This window comes from Brienomyrus brachyistius, unplaced genomic scaffold, assembly GCF_023856365.1.
Source record: "Brienomyrus brachyistius isolate T26 unplaced genomic scaffold, BBRACH_0.4 scaffold79, whole genome shotgun sequence".
NCBI lineage: Eukaryota > Metazoa > Chordata > Actinopteri > Osteoglossiformes > Mormyridae > Brienomyrus > Brienomyrus brachyistius.
The window spans coordinates 566,107-587,917 of record NW_026042354.1 but is presented as its reverse complement, the minus strand read 5'-3'; the positions used below and the strand labels follow the sequence as shown (position 1 = coordinate 587,917).

General features: G+C 46.9%; 1 protein-coding gene across 3 annotated transcripts; it reads right to left on the bottom strand.

Moving 5' to 3' along the window:
* Positions 1–1,247: 1,247 nt before the first annotated feature.
* On the bottom strand, positions 1,248–16,608 carry hnf4g (hepatocyte nuclear factor 4, gamma). 3 transcript variants are annotated; one of them, XM_049003410.1, is made up of 10 exons: positions 16,312–16,608; positions 11,656–11,921; positions 11,191–11,285; positions 10,127–10,233; positions 7,294–7,449; positions 4,276–4,363; positions 4,000–4,152; positions 2,761–2,997; positions 1,987–2,109; positions 1,248–1,891 (listed from the first exon to the last, which is right to left on the bottom strand). In XM_049003410.1, exons 2-10 carry the CDS (start codon positions 11,820–11,822, stop codon positions 1,758–1,760), a joined length of 1,260 nt encoding a protein of 419 aa, XP_048859367.1. In that variant the 5' UTR covers positions 11,823–11,921; positions 16,312–16,608; the 3' UTR covers positions 1,248–1,757. The 3 variants fall into 3 exon arrangements, with proteins under 3 accessions (XP_048859367.1, XP_048859366.1, XP_048859365.1); XM_049003409.1 differs by having other exon boundaries at positions 11,656–11,836; positions 16,312–16,606; XM_049003408.1 differs by lacking the exon at positions 16,312–16,608 and adding an exon at positions 13,188–13,491 and having other exon boundaries at positions 11,656–11,836.
* Between the last annotated feature and the right edge of the window lie 5,203 nt (positions 16,609–21,811).

Below are 21,811 nucleotides of genomic sequence, written 5' to 3'. Positions count from 1 at the left end.
CCACACAGCCTCTTCCAGGCGCCCCAGGGCATTCAGTTTGACCCCCTTTGTCCATCAATTCCTTTCTTCAAATGAATGTGCATATCAAACATGCAGGCTGGGGGCACAGGGGCGTAGGATGGTATAATGGAATAGCAATGAAAAACACAGACACAGACAGAGAGCAGTAAAACAGCAAATGTCCCTGTCAGTAATGCTCTTTTCAAGCCAGCCGCCGGCTTTGAGAGGCCGCATCTGGTTTCCTTAAAATCCAGAGTTCTAGGAATGTCTGGCATGTCGCTTCTGCTGTTTGTGTCCATGCAGAAGCTGCGGATGTCAAACTGTGGCCTGACAGTGCAGTCAGGAAACCCATGTGGCACGGAGTGGCGAACCGCAGTCCTCAGAACGCGGATCCCACAGACAGGCGCCGATGCATGCAGCCCCCAATGCCTACAGACCACAACGCCTACAGGCCACAATGCATACAGGCCCCGATTCATGCAGCCCCCAGTGCCTACAGGCCACAATGCATACAGGCCCCAATCCATGCAGCCCCTAGTGCACACAGGATCCAATGCAATGCAAACAGGCCACAATGCATACTGGACCCGATGCATACAAGTCTCAATGCATACAGAACCTGATGCATACAGGCCTCAATGCATGCAGGCCCCAATGCATACAGGGCCCGATACATGCAGGCCCCAATGCATACAGGGCCCGATACATGCAGGCCCCAATGCATACAGGGCCCGATACATGCAGGCCCCAATGCATACAGGGCCCGATACATGCAGGCCCCAATACATACAGGGCCCGATACATGCAGGCCCCAATGCATACAGGCCCTGATACATGCAGGCCCCAATGCATACTGGCTCTGATAAATGCAGCCCCCAATGCTTACAAGCCTCAATGCATACAGGCCTCAATGTGTTATCAGCTAATATGTCACCACAAAGTGACTGAAATGTCCAGTAAAAAATGCAACACACAAGCAAAAGAGACAAGAAGTTCCCTATAGTCTGTCCCGTCAGGATGCCATCAGGATGAACAAAAACACAAACATTCAAAATACTTCAGGATGCTATTACACCAGTTACATTTAAAAATTGGTTTAGACACCAATTGAAAATGCCAAGCACTTGCCTGTTAAAAACCTTTTTAAGGTCAAACTTCATTGTTATAACTTACAGAGAATGACATACAGTTTATTAGAATTATATACTCAAGCTGATTACTTTCAAGTAAATATGTAAATAACTAACTACACTGTGGAAATCCATTTTATTATTAATATTTTTTTACTTTTCAAACCTGAAAACCAAATTAATACAAACTACCTATTTACTAATCACAGAGTTTTCCTACAATTATAAAAACTGAATGAAGCATTTGTGCACCAATGATATTAATCATAATTGATACACACTATTAAGTATTAATTAATACACATTCTTTATATATTTCACAGTCTACTTACATATACAGAATAAAAGAGCTTCATGCTGAATACACCTCCAGAGATGGGAAGTTCAGGTCCAGAAAGTACAAATCCAGACCAGGATTTTGTTTCAACCAACCAGCTGAACACAAAGAGTCCAGTCATAGTGTACTCAGGTGGTTGGCTGGAACAAATTCTTGGTCTGGATTTGTACTTTCTGGACCTGAACTTTCCAGCTCTCTATACCTGTTGTATTTTTGAGACTAATGCAGTGCTGCCCAAAATCCCAGTTACAGGCGTTATGCTGAGGTTGCTGCAATCCCAACAATGGCCACTAGAGTGTGCTGTTGGGGGAGTCGCGATCTGGCACGGCCTGCAGAGCCAGCATGGGGGAGGGACTGGAAGTGACCTTGTACATCTCAGCGGCTGGTCCCTGCGGCGGCGACGGCACGGGTGTCTCCGGGGCGGCTGGGGCAAAGGGAGACGCTCAGCTTAGTGTTTTCAGATGGAGGGAATCAATCGCTACGGTAACATCTCCCCAGTGCCCAAGCCCAGCTTCTTACAGATCTGCTCGACGTGCACGGGGGCTGGCAGTGAGCTGATAAGGACGGTGTGGCCCGTCAGGGGGTCCGGAACCAGCTGCGGGTGACCGGAGTGAGGCAGGTGGGGAGGCTCTGTGGCCAGGCCTGGGGGAGGACAGGCACTCAGTCATGCGGCGCTCTGACTCCATCAAACAACAACTTGTGGCTCCTGGTAATAAGGAAGCCATAAAAGCTGATGCAGCAAGTGATCTGCGGCTGAGTCACGCAAAGTCAATGATAAACAGAGAGGAGAAGCACGCACCCAGGGAAGGCCGGGCACCTTCTCACTCAGTGTGGCTGCCTTTTCCCTGCTCTAATTCCACCTGTTCGTCATTCTCCATGGCGGATATAAATAATCTATTTTATTTTTGCCTGGCGAGTGCTGTCATACCCATTCGTACCCCTCGACGACCGCCATGAAAAAAAGACACTTAACAAAGATCGCCTTCCCTGCACATCCTACGCTTCTGTCGACTGCACCAAATAAAAACAGCCACAAAATGTTTATACTCACAAAGACGTGGCATTCTAGGTTAGCTATACTTTTCACTATTTAATAATTCGGAAAAGGAAATCTTCAGAAGTACAGTGCATGAAAGCTAACATAAAGATTTTCTGTTGGCCAATTAAAACTTTCAGTTGGTTAGCCAGTAAAAAAAAAATAGAATAATAACACTGGTGATTAATAGAATAATAATAGAATAATAATAGAATTTGCCAAACGTTAACCTAGTAGGTGGTCCCGCCCTGCCCTACCTCCCAGCAGCATCTCCTGCAGCAGGTTGTCTATCTTGGCCAAGCCGAAGAGCTTGACGAACTGCAGCTGCTCGATCATCTGCCAGGTGATGCTCTGCAGGGTGGGCAGCAGCAGCAGCAGCTCGCCGAAGCGGCCGCGAGAGTCGTACTGCCGGTCGTTGATGTAGTCCTCCAGGCTCATCTGCACCTGGCAGCGCAGGGCCTTGATCTTCGACGAGTTGCTCAGGCTCTTAGCGTCTGCGACAGGGACAGAGCAGAGACGTGACACGTCGCGGGGTAAGTCACGTATCATCTGTCCATCTTCAGTACCCGCTTGTCCTATTCAGGGTTCAGAGGTTACGGGTGCAAGGTGGGGAACAACCCAGGATAGGGCACCAATCCATCGCAGGGCACACTCACACACCATTCATTCACACACCATTCACTCACACGCCAGTCATTCACACACCATTCACTCACACACCATTCACTCACACAACATTCACTCATACACCATTCACTCACACACCATTCACTCACAAGCTGGTCACTCGCACAACATTCACTCACACACCATTCACTCACACACCATTCACTCACACGCCATTCACTCACACACCATTCACTCACACAACATTCACTCACACGCCAGTCACTCACACACCATTCACTCACACACCATTCACTCACACACCAGTCACTCACACGTCATTCACTCACACATCATTCACTCGCACACCATTCACTTACACGCTGGTCACTCACACATGCACACCTATGGGTAATTTTGTAACTCCAATTAGCCTCAGCATGTTTTTGGACTGTGAGGGGAAACCAGAGTACCCGGAGGAAACCCCACAACAACACAGGAAGAACCTACAAATTCCACACACAGTCATGGTGGAGACTCAAATCTTGGTCCCAGAGGTGTGAGGCAACAGTGCTAAGCACTATGCCACTGCCCCCCCCCGCGACCAATATACAAATAAACATTATAAGCGTGCACATGTACATTTGTAAGATAATTTATAATAGTAAAATAGCCAAAGGAATCTGCGTTCTATATCTAACCAAAAACGTGTGTGTATCTTTTCATAAAACATATAGAAAACACTGCACTTTGTTGATAAAACATTTGTTTCTTTTTGTAGCTCCTTGCAGTGCTGTTATCACTCCCTGGCGTTAATGATTAAACCCCGTAAAGGTTCCTCCTCACACACCTTTTATTGGTGCCCTTTGTTTGACGCGACCAAGCCTTACCCGGGTCAAAGAAAACGATAGCCTTGAGGGCGGCGTACTCGTTGTCGTCCACCTGGATGTCCTGGAACGGCGCGACCAGCTCGTCCAGCACGCGATTGGCCACCCGGCTGATTTCGGGCTCGTGGCAGTCACGCCGGATGACGTGGTCGGTACCTGGGGGCGCGGTGTGTCAAAAATTACCATGGGCCGAGCACGCGGCTGTTACTCAGAGCCATCGATCTCTGGTCAGCGGGCATCGCTTCGGAATCCCGATTAACTGCTGACGGGGGTGATTACCCAGCAGCAGGACGTCTTTGTAGGGCATGGACCTCTTCGCCACCCCCAGGAGCAGCTGCTCCCCTGCGTGGGCTCGCAAAAGGCAGACCTGCGTAGGGGTTTTCAGAACAACGGGACACCCGTCAGCATGGGGAAAACGACAGACATTAAAAGGCCACGAGAGACACAGCAGTCAGTTCAGGTGTTTAACAGTCAATAAGGATGGGGGCACATTAAGATGCTCCTCTGTAATTATACTATAAAATGATGATAATACATGTCGATAAGGAAGTGACTGACATACTTATAATACTCATAAATGTGATTTGTAGCCATATAGCACATATATAATATCTAAATATCTCACTACATTATTTTGCACTATAAATACTTAAATATTAACATTATTTATTTTTGTTTTTTTAATTTATCTGTATACTCTTCGATATGTTTATGTAAAGTTGGGGGAACACAAGTCTAAGAATTTCATTACAGGTAATGATGCTTCATTGTTATCTTTATATGACAATAAATCCTGAAACTATATGTATGTGTGTCTGTATGTCTGTCTGTGTGAGTATAGGGTGTATGTGTGTATGTCTGTGTGGGTGTAGGGTGTGTATGTATATGTTTGTGTGGGTGTGTGTGTATGTGTGTATGCTTGTGTAGGTGTAGGGTGTGTGTGTGTGTGTATTTCTGTGTGTGTAGGGTGTGTGTATGTCTGTGTGGGTGTAGGGTGTGTGTGTGTATTTCTGTGTGTGTAGGGTGTGTGTATGTCTGTGTGGGTGTAGGGTGTATGTTTGTATGTCTGTGTGGGTGGAGGGGGTGTGTGTGTATGTCTGTGTGGGTGTAGGGTGTGTGTGTGTGTATGTGTGTGTGTAGGGTGTGTGTGTATGTCTGTGTGGGTGTAGGGTGTGTGTGTGTGTATGTCTGTGTGTGTAGGGTGTGTGTGTATGTCTGTGTGGGTGTAGGGTGTATGTTTGTATGTCTGTATGGGTGGAGGGGGTGTGTGTGTATGTCTGTGTGGGTGTAGGGTGTGTGTGTGTGTATGTCTGTGTGTGTAGGGTGTGTGTGTATGTCTGTGTGGGTGTAGGGTGTATGTTTGTATGTCTGTGTGGGTGTAGGGGGTGTGTGTGTGTATTTCTGTGTGTGTAGGGTGTGTGTATGTCTGTGTGGGTGTAGGGTGTATGTTTGTATGTCTGTGTGGGTGTAGGGGGTGTGTGTATGTCTGTGTGGATGTAGGGTGTGTGTGTGTATGTCTGTGTGTGTAGGGTGTGTGTGTATGTCTGTGTGGGTGTAGGGTGTATGTTTGTATGTCTGTGTGGGTGTAGGGGGTGTGTGTGTATGTCTGTGTGGGTGTAGGGTGTGTATGTGTTTGTGTAACTTTTTACCTTGTGGGGACATTTTTTTGGTCCTCACAAGATTAACCTCAATATTATTAAAATCTGTGAATGCAGACAAAAAATTAAAAATGTCAAAAGTCTTGTATTTTGTTTAGTTACTTACAGTTAAGGTTATTATTATTATTGCAGGATTAGAGTTTTTCACATAGAAATGAATGGAGAGTGCCCATAAATATATGAATATAAATGTGTGTGTGTGGTAGGGTGTGTAATATGTACACTATATTGCCAAAAGTATTGGGACACCCCTCCAAATAATTGAATTCGGATGTCCCAGTACTTTTGCAATATAGTGTGTGTATGTATGTATGTGTGTACGTGTGTATGTATGCATGTGTGTACGTACGTGTGTATGTATGTATGTGTGTATGTGTGTACGTGTGTATGTATGCATGTGTGTATGTGCCCTGTGACAGACTGGGATCCCGTCTGATTAATCAGCAGAAAGTACTTTTGGTATATTTGCGACTCGCGCTGTGCTACTGATATCAGGATGTCTTCCTGAGGTGAGTCTTGGAAGCAGGGTTCTGCTGCAGCTGCCCCATGGCGAGGTGTCACACCAGTTTCTGCTTGCTTCCAAGGAATTTCAATGGCAGGCGGGCCGGGCTCCAACACGCCCCAACATGCCCCAAAATGCCCCAATGTGCCCTGATGCACCCCGACACGGCCTGATGCCCCGATGCGACCCCGACACGACCGGACACGCTCAGATACAGCCTGACACGCCCCAACGTGCCCCGATGCACCCCGACACGGGCTGATGCCCCGATGCGACCCCGACACGACCGGACACGCTCAGATGCACCCTGACAAGCCCCAACGTGCCCCGATGCAACACCGACACGGCCTGATGCCCCAATGCGACCCCGACACGGCCTGATGCCCCAATGCGACCCCGACACGACCGGACACGCTCAGATGCACCCTGACAAGCCCCAACGTGCCCCGATACCCCCGACACGGCCTGATGCCCCAATGCGACCCCGACACGACCGGACACGCTCAGATACAGCCTGACAAGCCCCAACGTGCCCCGATGCACCCCGACACGGCCTGATGCCCCAATGCGACCCCGACACGACCGGACACGCTCAGATACACCCTGACAAGCCCCAACATGCCCCGATGCAACACCGACACGGGCTGATGCCCCAATGCAACCCCGACACGACCGGACACGCTCAGATACAGTCTGACACGCCCCAACGTGCCCCGATGCACCCCGACACGGCCTGATGCCCCGATGCGACCCCGACACGGCCTGACACACCTCAATACAACCTGACACGGCCCAACATGGCCTGACATGCCCTGACGGGCCCCAATACTGCCTGACAAGCCCCAACGTGCCCCGACATTGCTTGACGCCCCAATGGGACCCCAACACGGCCTAGCACGCTCTGGTGCACCTGGATAAAGCCTGACAAAGCCCAAAATGGTCTGACATGCCCTGACGTGCCCCTGACACGGCCCAACAAAACCTGACATATTCTGACGTGCCCTGATGCACACCGACATGGCCTGACATGTTCCGACATGCCCCGACGCAGCCCAACACCCCCAACATGCCCTAATGCGCCCAGATGCACCCTGAAGAGCCCCGGCATGGCCTGAAACACCCCAACATGTCCATCACCTGGTCGTCCAGCGGCAACTCGCTGAAGGCCGGGATGTACTTGGCCCACTCCACCAGCACCAATAACTGCTGCTTCATGGACTCGCAGACGTCGGCCACACCTGCTGTCGTCTTCTCTGAGACGTCCGAGGAGACAGCGGCACTAGGAGCATTCATCTGTGGGGGGGGGGGGTGACATCGCCCAGGCCAAGTGAAAATGGTGCATAACTGTTGTACAGACTGCCCAGCTACACTCTGGGTGCTGCCCTGATTCTCAGCGTGTCTGCATGTCTGCCCGACCGCACTCTGGGTGTTGCCCTGACTCTCAGCGTGTCTGCATGTCTGCCCGACCGCACTCTGGGTGCTGCCCTGACTCTCAGCGTGTCTGCATGTCTGCCCGGCTGCACTCTGGGTGTTGCCCTGACTCTCAGCGTGTCTGCATGTCTGCCCGACCGCACTCTGGGTGCTGCCCTGACTCTCAACGTGTCTGCATGTCTGCCGGACCGCACTCTGGGTGTTGCCCTGATTCTCAGCGTGTCTGCATGTCTGCCCGACCGCACTCTGGGTGCTGCCCTGATTCTCAGCGTGTCTGCATGTCTGCCCGGCTGCACTCTGGGTGCTGCCCTGACTCTCAGCGTGTCTGCATGTCTGCCCGACCGCACTCTGGGTGTTGCCCTGACTCTCAGCGTGTCTGCATGTCTGCCCGACCACACACTGGGTGCTGCCCTGACTCTCAGCGTGTCTGCATGTCTGCCCGGCTGCACTCTGGGTGCTGCCCTGACTCTCAGCGTGTCTGCATGTCTGCCCGACCGCACTCTGGGTGTTGCCCTGACTCTCAGCGTGTCTGCATGTCTGCCCGACCGCACTCTGGGTGTTGCCCAGACTCTCAGCGTGTCTGCATGTCTGCCCGACCGCACTCTGGGTGTTGCCCTGACTCTCAGCGTGTCTGCATGTCTGCCCGGCTACACTCTGGGTGTTGCCCTGATTCTCAGCGTGTCTGCATGTCTGCCCAGCTACACTCTGGGTGTTGCCCTGACTCTCAGCGTGTCTGCATGTCTGCCGGACCGCAATCTGGGTGCTGCCCTGACTCAGCGTGTCTGCACGTCTGCCCGGCTGCACTCTGGGTGTTGCCCTGACTCTCAGCGTGTCTGCATGTCTGCCCGGCTGCACTCTGGGTGTTGCCCAGACTCTCAGCGTGTCTGCATGTCTGCCCAGCTACACTCTGGGTGTTGCCCTGATTCTCAGCGTGTCTGCATGTCTGCCCAGCTACACTCTGGGTGCTGCCCTGATTCTCAGCGTGTCTGCATGTCTGCCCAGCTACACTCTGGGTGTTGCCCTGATTCTCAGCGTGTCTGCATGTCTGCCCAGCTACACTCTGGGTGCTGCCCTGACTCTCAGCGTGTCTGCATGTCTGCCCGGCTACACTCTGGGTGTTGCCCTGATTCTCAGCGTGTCTGCATGTCTGCCCAGCTACACTCTGGGTGCTGCCCTGACTCTCAGTGCGTCTGCATGTCTGCCGGACCGCAATCTGGGTGCTGCCCTGACTCTCAGCGTGTCTGCATGTCTGCCGGACCGCACTCTGGGTGTTGCCCTGACTCTCAGCGTGTCTGCATGTCTGCCCGACCGCACTCTGGGTGTTGCCCTGACTCTCAGCATGTCTGCATGTCTGCCCGGCTGCACTCTGGGTGTTGCCCTGACTCTCAGCGTGTCTGCATGTCTGCCCGGCTACACTCTGGGTGTTGCCCTGATTCTCAGCGTGTCTGCATGTCTGCCCAGCTACACTCTGGGTGTTGCCCTGACTCTCAGCGTGTCTGCATGTCTGCCGGACCGCAATCTGGGTGCTGCCCTGACTCAGCGTGTCTGCACGTCTGCCCGGCTGCACTCTGGGTGTTGCCCTGACTCTCAGCGTGTCTGCATGTCTGCCCGGCTGCACTCTGGGTGTTGCCCTGACTCTCAGCGTGTCTGCATGTCTGCCCGACCGCACTCTGGGTGTTGCCCTGACTCAGCGTGTCTGCACGTCTGCCCGATCACACACTGGGTGCTGCCCTGACTCTCAGCGTGTCTGCATGTCTGCCCAGCTACACTCTGGGTGTTGCCCTGATTCTCAGCGTGTCTGCATGTCTGCCGGACCGCAATCTGGGTGTTGCCCAGACTCTCAGCGTGTCTGCATGTCTGCCCGACCGCACTCTGGGTGTTGCCCTGACTCTCAGCGTGTCTGCATGTGTGCCCGGCCGCACTCTGGGTGCTGCCCTGATTCTCAGCATGTCTGCATGTCTGCCCGGCTGCACTCTGGGTGTTGCCCTGACTCTCAGCGTGTCTGCATGTCTGCCCGGCTGCACTCTGGGTGCTGCCCTGACTCTCAGTGCGTCTGCATGTCTGCCTGGCTAAAACTGCAACAGCACAGTCCCTACTTGGATTTGGGTTAAACAAGCACCGGTCAACCCATTAGACTAAGGGTATCACACTCCAGTCCTAGGGGGTCAGAGCCCAGTGTATCTTAGTTCTTTCCCTGTTCCACTATAAATGATTCACCTCAAGAGCTGTGTGGCACAAGAACCTGAATCAGGTGTGTTAAATGAGGAAAAACGAAATTCTGCAGGGTTCCGACCCCCCAGGAATGGAGTTTGACACCCCTGCATTAGGCGATACAGCAGCCACCTGGAGCGCCACCTTCTGACAGCGTGCTGACATTGCATTTCACATGGCCTTCTACCATTACTGAGTGAAGCTCTCATGCATTCATATTATATAGATGGCATCAAAGTCATTTAACAGTGACAGTCAAGATTAGGCAAACCTATGGCTAGGGCAGCAGATAGCAGAAATATCTGAGAATGGGATTTGACACCCTCACCTGCTGGGACAGCTCCTCTGCCTTGGCCAGCACCGTGATGGGCGGCAGCTCGCTGGCGTCACACGCGCTCCTCCGGGAGCTGATCCGATCCCTTTCGTTTTGCACCGCTGCAAAACAGGCACACCAGCCGGCTTGTTAGCGCCCCCCGGTGGCTGCCGGGGCTCTTTAATTCCTGCCTGAGTAACGCCGTCCCGGCGGGTGATCCTCCATTATCGGCGTGCTAATGCAGATATAATCACAATCCGCGTCCTTTTTAGCGCCTTATTCCCCCATGATCTGAGATATAAATTAACACGGAGTAAATTAAATCATCTCAAAACATCCAACTTCATATAGCGGATTTCTAGATAATTTAATTACATTATCAAATTTAATTCAAAGCAATATATAAAAATGATAATTCAAGGCAATAATCTCCGCTGTCATGTTCAGTTTAAAACCACTGGGGGTGTCTATTTTAAAATGGACGAGGTTATTAATATTAACCACTAATGTTAACCGAAGACCTTAGGCAGAGGAGCGGGGTGTCAGCGTAAATCCTGCGTGAGAGTGTTTATAACAACCTCCCAGCCTCCTTTAATTTGCTGGGGTGGCGCTTTGCAAGCCATCCTGAAAGCAATAAAATGCAGCAATCGCTACTAAGCTGGGTAGAGTCCAGCTGAGCGGGTAAATGTCATCCACAGCCTGGAAAATCAGTAACACTGAGCAGTAAAAATGTAACTTATGAATCCGCTAAATAACAAGCGATCACAGTGAAGGTGGCCGCATGACCGCAGTAAACAGCATCCGGAGGAATGTGTAAAACAGCGTTTTTAAAACCAAATTCAATAATTATACCTTTTAAAATCATTAAGCCTTTCTTTTTATGTCACATAATGACATACACCGATTGTAAATTGTTTTAAGAAATTTCGAAGTACTGTTTTTTTCCAGTACAAATGAAGCAGTAACTTTTTAAATGTTAATTTTAGTACAGAATATTTCCTTTTCCACAATGCTCCCTCATTTTGATTTTATGCAGGGGGTTTCCGTCAGCGACGAACAGTCTGGGAAGGAAACGTCACCTTCTTTCTTCATCCCCGCGCGGAAACATTTGTGCAGCCGGCAAAATCTGCACTGATTCCTTTTATCTTTGTCAACGACACACTGCCGGTTAAACCTGGTGAGAGACAAAGGTTTTTGCACAGGCTCAATCATTTAAGTAACTATTGTGCCTTCCAGATTAAAACACAGTAAAATGCTAAGCAATTTCAGATCATTCTATGATTGCCCAATACTGACCTGTTCAGATTGTGCCTAAACCCGCTATCATTATGATCATATCATACCAGAATTGTACATATTTATATTTAAATTAAAAGTTCCTGTAGCACATTTCACCTGATTTGTCAAACTTTGCTTTTTTTAATTGTTTATACAGTTCAGCATTACCTGAAACATCCCTATCAAGATTCTGTCTTACTGAAATGTAAAAAAAAAAAAAAAAAAAACATTTAACCACCACACCACCTAGTGGTTATTAAAGGTACCTGCAGGAGTAAACGTGGCTCTTCCTGATGCTCCGTCTGAAGAAGCCCTTGCAGCCGTCGCAGCTGGAGGCCCCGTAGTGCTTGCCCGTGGCCTTGTCCCCGCAGATGGCGCAGTAAGAGCTGAGCGTGGTCTCCTCCGCCCCCCCGCCATTGGACTCGGTGAGCATCCCGCTGCCCGGTTCTGTGGGAGCGAAGGGCTCGGTCAACCAAAGACCCGGAGCCGCGCGGGGAGCCGCTCACAACAGCGGCGTCTGCATTCAGGGATCCTGCAGGAGTTAATATCAGGCTACAGCCATTTGCACACTGTGTCTGTACAATGTTTGGAGACTTTTTTTTTGTATTTGTCAGCATAGCAAAAGCAATTTATAATGTTTGTACTGGAATTAGCCAAACAAGTGTACAGTTCTCGTGGATTTGATTCTAATCCCATGATTAAAATTAAATGGGACTTTGAATATATAGAAAGAACAAAGATAATTGCTTCAAGAACGTAATAACTACTTAAGCAGTTTGACTACATGGAAGGAAACTAATGCTTAAAAGGACATTAAAAGCTCTAACTGGGGCCTTAATCAGCTGTCATCAGAAATATAACACAGAAATGCGGCATTTCATGCATATTAATTAGCTCTGGACTGATTCTCTTTGTTTCGTATTTCCACATGCTGGTGGCAGAACTCGGCCGATGGCAGCAACCGATGAGGCTGAAAAGGCACGTGACCCAAGAGTCACAGTAAAGATAAGTGGGCTGCAGCGTCTGCATTTTCTCGACTCTCTGCATCGACTCGTCACCCTGAATTTAAAGTCGCATACAAATTCACGCAAACATGCAGCTCTAATTCACTGAGGCGTTATCGCTCGTTTAATGTGACACGGCGCTGTGACACGTCCCTCCCTGACCAGTTTCTAAACATCTTTTGCAGACGTCACAGCTTCTTTACACATGTTACATTCTGATATAATATGCAAAAAGTGTAAATAAATTAATAAACAAACCAGATTGATTTGGGACGTTTCTGATAAACCCCTATTCTCGGGGCAGCAGTTAATTTTTATGTTTAACCCTGAAATCGCCTATTTATGCTACTAAATATTAGCCCAGCCGTGACGGTAAACGACAGAGTGGAGAGAACAGAATGTGACGGACCTCAGACAAGGAGAGGAGAACCTGTTAGCTGTTAATAGGACCCACACAGAACCCAGTCCTTGTGCTTAATTGGGTGCACACACAAAAATACCATTTTTATCCAAGTTTACCCATTGATACTGCATATCAACATATGCAGCCAAATGAAAGTAACCTGTAAAGATTATCATCGTAAAACCATAACCCAGCTAACCCTTCTACTAATGATATGATTCAATCGGTGATATATTACTGAAGAAAATCCTAAATCGGGCAAAGAAACAAAAAAAAAACTTTGAATAGTTATATAATATAGATCCTAGTATTAACATGGCTGAATAATTTATTTATTACGTTTTTCAGATGGTCTGGCCCAGCCTAGGTGGAGTCCTTCCCCACGACTCACCGGATCCATACAGCATGGTGATGCTCTCGAACCCCAGGACGCTGTAGGCGGGCTCCAGGCCCTCGCAGTAATCGACCGCGTCCATCTCTGGCTTAGCCCTGAGCTAGGGGAACCCTCCGCCGCGACCTCGCCTGGAGCTACGCAGCCGCGAGCTCCTCAAGAGTCTCCCGTAAGCGTCGGCGACTCTCGGCCTCTTCTTTCATTCCTCCCGTATTCAGCGGTTAATCTGGGGCCGTCTGAGGCAAACGCCAAGGCTGTATCCGCTCAGAGGAAAGCGTTCCAGTTTAACCATGAACTATGAACGGCCGACAGCCCCCGGGCAGGTCAGTAACAAGACGTCGCCGTATCACATGCATCGTCCAATAACGACGCGAGATCCTGTACCGGTTATCGTACTCCATGCCATTTTATCTTCAGGGTAATTTACGACGTACGGGAGAGCCTCCACCTACTTGTACTTCCGCAGCATGTCCGAACATCTCAGACGGGCAAGCTTATGTGGCACGCTGTGTTTACATTCACATATCAATCATTATCACCTCATCAGGCGTGAAACCAACTCATTGAGCAACTGAGCGATAACATCTGCCCACGTTACAGAATTTAAGTTGTTAGGCGGCTGGTACTGAATGTCTACGATGCAACCAAAAGCTTGGCTTCTGAACAAAAAAAACGGGCTTCGCATCAGGACCAAGGACAGCGCCAAGAAGAACCCCGATAAACGATCATTTAACAATCTGCCTTCTTCTCTCATCACTTATTTGATGATCTGACAAGCCAGTGATTTTGTTTTTCTTACGAATGGAAGACATGACAAATTGTTGACTGCATCACGTTCAGATGTCAAGTGCGCTTCACCTAACAATGCTCCCTAATTCCACAGCCCCACCTGCACATTCCCAGGCCGGACCTCAGCACCGTACTTCTGGCTAACTAACCACCTAGATGTCTAGCCCTTGATATCTCAGGAAGCCTGGACGGACCAGGCTGGGCCACGTGACTCAGCAAATTGTAGGATTTTAGGAGCCTTCCTCGTCTGCAGAAGAACCTCTTATTTTCCATCATGGTCCTCCAGTGTCCGTCTCTCTTGCTGACCTCCTTCCATACCTCTTCATTCATCTCTGCCTAACACTGTCTTACCTGTCCCCCTCATTTTAAACCATTATGCTGTAATATACCTGCTTGTTGCGGACATGTTTACCGCGGATGTTTGCACTAATGTACTCATTTCCTAATGCACCACGGAGACATACTAGTGGAACATCCTTCTGAAAACATTTCCTTAGTTTATTCTTTTAAATTCTCATTCACATCAGACAGGCCATAACACCATGATTTATTTCCCCGTGGGGAGGGGCCCATTCAGAGGGATTAAAGCGGAGATATGATAAAAGGCCACATTAATACTACTTTGGCGGCTTGTATTTCCCTCCATTGCTGTAGCATCTCGTAACGCTAACTGAGCGTCTTTAGAAAAAGGGAATAAAATAAAACGTTTTTGCTGAAACAAATGAATAAATTACTTGCAATACTTATAATAATTAAATGTACAATGTTTTCAATTGCTTTAATACTGAATGCAGTAATTGGTTATATTGCGAATATACGCTTATTAAATATCCCTTTCATACGGTTATTTTTAACTGGTGTATTTTTAACATTTGTGCTTGGATGATTATGTTCTCGCACTCAGCTATACTTCCCCTTCAGACCGTCCGCCAGGTGAATCTCCACACATGAAACCCGCAGTTTGGCCCCGCCGCTGCGGCGCTCCCTGGCAGGAAGCAATAAACGGTATATACAAAGCGGCGTATTCCAGCGTCTCGCTTAATGGCCGGGCCGGAGACCTCGATACCCGATGAGGCATGAGGAGGGGGCTCTTCAGCCTGCTTTTCTGCCACTAATTGCTCTGTTACTGCGCTCATACGCCGCTTATGGCAAGCGGGTTTGAAGGATCCGGGAGCGCGCAAGGGCTGCGCAGCGTGATGCGCGCGCCTGCTTTTGTTTATTGGCAAACGTTTCGTTTCCCATCCCCAACGCTTTCAGGCCACAAACAAGGGCCTCTTTTCTCAAGCCAATCTCAATGTTATACTTAAGAGCTGTTGTTACTCTGTCTATTTAGTTCCCATATTCAGTCATTTGTTAACAAAGCACAACTCAACACTGCATTTCTGCATTAAATAAATCATTTGCCACGGCGAGTATGATTTACTTTAAATGCTAGATATGTGTTTTAATTAAACGAATGCTATGGATTTAATGTTCCGCACATTTAATAAACATTTAAAACCGAATGGAATATTTTGGATTATTATATTATATAATTGAAATTTCAAACATTTCATAAATGTAGCTAGCAACAAGTTTAATTTTGTTTGTGGTGCAACTTGGCTTACTAGACGGTTAACTTAACCTAACCCTAGTTAGCAAAGAAGTGGCACTCAGTTTACGGTTGTGCATTTACAGCTAAAAAAAGAACCGTCATCTCAATTTAAGCATCTCTGCACCGTTGTAATAGTAATAGCTACATTCTAGACTGATTAGAGATCTTAAATTTGTTTCATTTGTTTGTACCATGCAAATACATGAACAATGGATATACTTCAAAACTCTGAACTGAAAATGAAACGATTCACAAATGTAAAATGTTCGGTGACTAGATTCACGTTTTAGACAACGGAAAAGTTTAGTAATAAACTGCAGTTAGCCTATAATTATTTTGTCGGGGAATTGCACGTACTATTTCTGTAGTTTGCAGCCCAGATATTAATGGGGTATATCACGTTTGAATAAAGGAAAACAAAAACCACGGAGCCAATGAATGACAAGGAGCGGTGAATGCATGCACGGTCCGTGCAGCGCGGAGGCAGCCCGGTGCTCGCGGGTGCGCAGCCCGGCGACTCGCGGGTCACACGGCCCAGCTTCGCCGATCGCCCAGCCACGTGACGCGCCCCTCTTTATAGCACGCGCGGGCGCAAACCTGCTCATTATTACTAACAAACATTCAATTGATATTTATAGTAGTGTAATAGTATATATATATCCGACAGATTCGTTGTGTCTTCTTAACGCCGAGCAACCATTAATCTCTGCAGGAACGATTTTCACAAAATGCAGGTCTTACCTTGACTCTCCTTTGTCCGCTTTCTAAAAAGTCTCAGGATTTTTTTAAATTATGGGGACAGTGGATTTCTTATTTCATTTCGGATTCTGAGGCGTTTAGAGAGCTCATGACTACACGAGGTAGGTTGTAATTCAATGATAAACCCATTAAATGGCGTCAGAGGAGCCTGTCATTACATCGATTTACTAAACAAACTGAAACTTGGGTGTGGATGTTAAACAGTAACCAACTTCAATAAAATGAAAAAACGAAGAAAACGTGCGACCAGAACTATTGAAATCTGAGCCCCCCCCTTTCAGTTTAACGTGGTGCGTAAACCAGTTTCTTAAATCTTTTTATTTGTTTCCACTTCGTTTTAATTGTTTGATGATGAACATTTATTTTTATTTTGTTCGCATATGTTCTACGTTTATTGTCATATGTAAATTATAATAAACGAATGCATCTATGCGAATCTTTCTGGAATATTTCAATCAATGAAAAATGCGATCCATAATCGAAAGGCTATTAAAATAAAATTAACTAATTGTGTAACGTCGTACTGGTGTCGTACAAGGTCACTGACATCGCAGTTGCGAACATGGCGCTGCACACAGACACTATAACCTGCAAAGCACGTATCTGTGGAACTTGACTGCAGCATATGCCCAGTAGGTGGCAGTCGCGCTGCGTGAAGGGACGTTCCCAGAACGCTGTTAAGAACGTAAGAAATTTACAAACGAGAGGAGGCCATTCGGGCCATCAGGCTTGTTTGGGGAGAACTTAACTAATAGCTCAGAGATGTTAAAATCTTATCTAGCTCTGATTTAAAGGAACCCACGGTTTTAGCTTGTGTTTCACTAGCAGGAAGACTATTCCATACTCTAACTATACACTGTGTAAAGAAATGCTTCCTAAAATTCATTTTAAAATGTTCTCCTGCTAATTTCCACTTATGGCCATGAGTTCTAGTATTTAAACTAGAAGTAGCCATTTGGCTGAACAGCATCCAGACCTGTTAGAATCTTATATACCAGGATCATGTCCCCCCTTAATCTCCTTTGCTCGAGGCTAAACAGATTTAGTTCAGCTAACCTCTCCTCATAAGACATTTCTCTAAGACCAGGAATCATTCTCGTAGCCCTACGTTGCACCTTTTCCAAGGCAGCGATGTCCTCCTTAAGGAATGGTGACCAAACCTGCACACAATATTCTAGATGGGGTCTTAATAAGGAATTATATAATCGTAGTATCACCTCCCTTGACTTAAACTCCACACACCTAGAGATGTAACCCAACATCCTATTGGCCCTTTTTAATTGCTTCCCCATGTGAGAGTGGGACATGGAAGCATCAACCTACACACCGAGGTCTTTCTCATAATCTCATAATCTTTCTTTCTACATTCCTCTTAGAGAGTCTAATGTTATTTTTTAACTCAACCTGTAGACTTAGATACTCCTGCTTAGTTTTTAAATCATTAGTTAATTTCCATTTGTGGAACAGAGCCCCTTTCTTCCTGACTTTATTCTTAATTTCTGTAGTAAACCACCTTGGTTGTAGTTTCCTAGATTTAGTTTTGCAGTAAACAGGTATGAAGTCCTCTTGCAAAATCCATCCATCCATTTTCCAAACCGCTTATCCTACTGGGTCGCGGTGAACTTGCAACAATGTGCTTTTAAAAAATCCCCATGCCTCTTCAACCGTTTTGCTATTTAACTCCATCCAGTTTACAGTTTCAGTCTCATACCATTAAAGTTAGCCTTCCTAACATTGCATATTTTAGTTTCAGACTTTGCTCTTTGGACACTAACATTAACCTCAAATTTAACCATCTTATGATCATTACCGTCCAGTGGTTCTAAAACCTCAAATTTTCAAATCCCACCCTGGTTATTAAGACAACATGATTGAGAATGGCTTCTCCCCTGTTAAGGGTATTAACAAACTGAGCAAAAAAAAAAACCAAGCCTGTACTAATTCCACCATCTCCAGTTCATTTACAGAAGAGCCAGAGACTGTGTCCCACTGAATCCCAGGTAAATTAAATTCACCCATAACCACCACATCATTTTTATTACTCATAATCCTAATATCGTCATATAACATTCTGCTTTCCTCTGCAGCTACATTAGATGCTCTATAACAAACACAGACAATTAGCCCATTTGAGTTTTCAGCATCTACTTTTATCCATACAGCTTCTGTACTTTTATTTTTATCAGTGAGCTTTTACGTACACAGCAACATCACCACCAGTATCCGTGTCTGTAACAGAGCTTGCATTCGAATCGTTTTGCAGTTCCGGATGTCGGCCTGATAAATCTAATGCAGTAATATAAAATAGCAATAAAATACATAAAAAGGCAATATGTTGGCGAACGGTAGGCGGGACTATTTAGTCAGGTGGCCATTTGCGTTCGTTCCCTCGAGCTCCCTCCTTCCTGGAGTGTCCGTCTAGTTAAGCAATGCACGTCGTGAACCCGGGAGCCGAGATATGGTTTGAGATGACAAACCATAAAATCCGAAAGGCGCTTATTTGCAGTGTTCTATCGTGTATGTGAATAACAATGCGTATTTGTCTCCCTGACCATTGCGTTTTTGAGACGGTAGGGGTCGCTACATTACACGCAGTAAGTAAACCATTATTCCATTTGTGGCTGTTGCTTTTTGAATCAGGGAGTTGTATGTTCTAAATTTTATTGTAATACCTCTGGATACCTGGATGATTTAGAACATCACTATATGTTTTATATTGTATAGTTGTGCAGGGAATGTTTGGGCCAAAGCAAAGTGTTTGTTTAGGCTCCCCAGGTTATTTTATTAGTTTTACTTTTTGAGTGGGACCGTTGATGTTTTATCTCAATAATCAGATGATGCATTTAAGATAGGCTTTCAGAAAAAGGCTATTGCATGAGTATTTTTACCCTCTATGGTCATGTATAAATGACATTTTTCCTAGTCAAATGGTACATATTAAAAATAAACTTCTAAAACTGTTTTGGGGATGGACTTGAACTATAATTGAATGATGCTTAATTTGCCATTTGCGCAAGTACTGTAGATTCTGTACATTTTGCACACCCCATCTCCTTTAAGCTGTAGTTTTTGCACATCCCATCTCCTTTAAGCTGTAGTTTTTGCACACCCCATCTCCTTTAAGCTGTTGTTTTTGCACACCCATCTCCTTTAAGCTATAGTTTTGCACATCCCATCTCCTTTAAGCTGTCGTTTTTGCACACCCTATCTACTTTAAGCTGTTCGTTTTTTGCACACCCCATCTCCTTTAAGCTGTTGTTTTTGCACACCCCATCTCCTTTAAGCTGTAGTTTTGCACATCCCATCTCCTTTAAGCTGTAGTTTTTGCACATCCCATCTCCTTTAAGCTGTTGTTTTTGCACACCCCATCTCCTTTAAGCTATAGTTTTGCACATCCCATCTCCTTTAAGCCGTACATAGATACAGAGTGGCGAAATGTAACAGAGTATACTGTAAGTAGACTTATTGTAGTTCATAAACACAGTAACACTGAAAAGTGCCATCAGAAACAAAGACTCAGGAAAGGCCCGGTCCAGACTTCTTGAACTCCAAGGCTTATATAGTGATGAATTTGCTGTTTAAGATAAGAAGAAAAAAGCATAAGAGAAGCCATTTTGCCAAATTACTTAGCAATTTGGGCATTTCATGTCTAACCGCTGGTGGTGTGTCATATTGCACTCAGTTGAAAGTATGAATAAACTGGTCTCCATTATTCAAATGTGTAATTTATTCCAGAGTCACTGTGGAAGCTTTGTGTTAATGCATAGTTTGATTCTGGTATAATCTGTTCTCCAAGGGGCTCTGGCTTGTGGCCAGTTACTGGTTCAGGGAAGAAATGTGACCGATGGCCATGCAGTGAGAACACAAAAAGTAACTTAAACAGTTAAAAAAAAAAGAGAGAAAACCATGACTAAATATTAATCAGAACAGTTTCTTCTTTAACAGACATATTTGCGTAAGAGTGAAAAGTGCCATTAAGGGCAAATAGTCAGAACAGTTGTTTCCCGCATGTTACTGAATGAATTAAATGACGCACACCTGCCTGCCTATGTCACTGAAATGTTAGTCAGTATCCTGTGCAAGAAATTATGTAAATTGTGAAGAAAGTCTGGGGAGGATTTTGCGGCAGTGTCTGTGGAAAGTGGGAGTCGTAAAGTCACATACAACAGACATGTATGCCTGGAAATAATGCCGAAGTTTGTTTGTTTGTTTGTTCAATACCATGGCCAGTTTTGGTGTTTAGGTCCAGCTAATTGTAACTGATATATGTGCCACAAGCTGCTGAATTTCTAACATCGCTTCACAATGTTTTCATGCCATCACCGGCACATTCATTTTTGTTATTTTTGTTAAGAAATCCAGATACATAAATTCAGGGACGGATTACGGACCGGGCCAGCGGGGGCCGCTGCCCAGGGGCCCTTGGGGTGCGGGGGGCCCGTGGGGCCCCTAGCCCAAAACATTTTGCAATGCTTATCAACAATGTATTTTCGTTTGTCAATTTTAGAGGGCCTACATTCTTTGATCCTCTGCCTACAAGGGCCCCTGACCCTATAGGGAGGGCGTTTGGCTGCCAAGGGCCCTTGAATTGTGGTGGTTGTGGTGGTGGTGCTGGTGGTGGGGGAGGGGCCTCGCGAACGTTTTGCCCAGGGGCCACACAACCCATAATCCGTCCCTGCATAAATTGAATCAGTCATTAAGAACAGCAGTGGCATGTCCTGCAGAAGACGATGTGACTGTACACGCAGGGCATTCTGGGATAGGGCCTGGATCTTATGTTATGGTAGCGGGTTAAAGTTCATAGCTCATTTTGAATGTACATACCTGTAACTGCTTTCCTTTCCTTTTACTTAGTCCATATCTGAACCAGACTTAAACATGAGGAGCTACTCAGTACCACACAGGACTGCGATGTCCTGAGAGCTTCACCTGTCCTTCACACAAACCACTGGCATTTGGGCCCAAGACGCATTTATTAACCTACAGCCTAATTCTAAGCAATAAATAATTGGATTCTTCTATACTGCTTACCCTGTTCAGGGCCGCGGGGGTCTGGAGCCTATTCTGGAAACAATAGGAGCAAGGCAAGGAATAACCCAGGGCGGGGTGGCAGCCAATCACAAGGCAAGGAATAACCTAGGGTGGGGTGGCAGCCAATCACAGGGCAAGGAATTACCCAGGGCGGGGTGGCATCCAATCACAAGGCAAGGAATAACCCAGGGTAGGGTGGCAGCCAATCACAAGGCAAGGAATAACCTAGGGTGGGGTGGCAGCCAATCACAAGGCAAGGAATAACCTAGGGTGGGGTGGCAGCCAATCACAGGGCAAGGAATAACCTAAGGTGGGGTGGCAGCCATTCACAGGGCAAGGAATAACCCAGGGCGGGGTGGCAGCCAATCACAAGGCAAGGAATAACCCAGGGTGGGGTGGAAACCCAACACAGCAAAAATTCATTTTCAAATCATAATTGTTTATTCTGAGA

Coding starts and splice junctions, on each gene's coding strand:
- hnf4g (XM_049003408.1), bottom strand. CDS start 13,272: ATGGACGCGGTCGATTACTGCGAGGGCCTGGAGCCCGCCTACAGCGTC. Junction 2,998..3,999: donor TATCGTTTTCTTTGACCCGG/GTAAGGCTTGGT, acceptor TCCCTGTCGCAG/ACGCTAAGAGCCTGAGCAAC. Junction 1,892..1,986: donor CGTGCACGTCGAGCAGATCT/GTAAGAAGCTGG, acceptor CCTTTGCCCCAG/CCGCCCCGGAGACACCCGTG.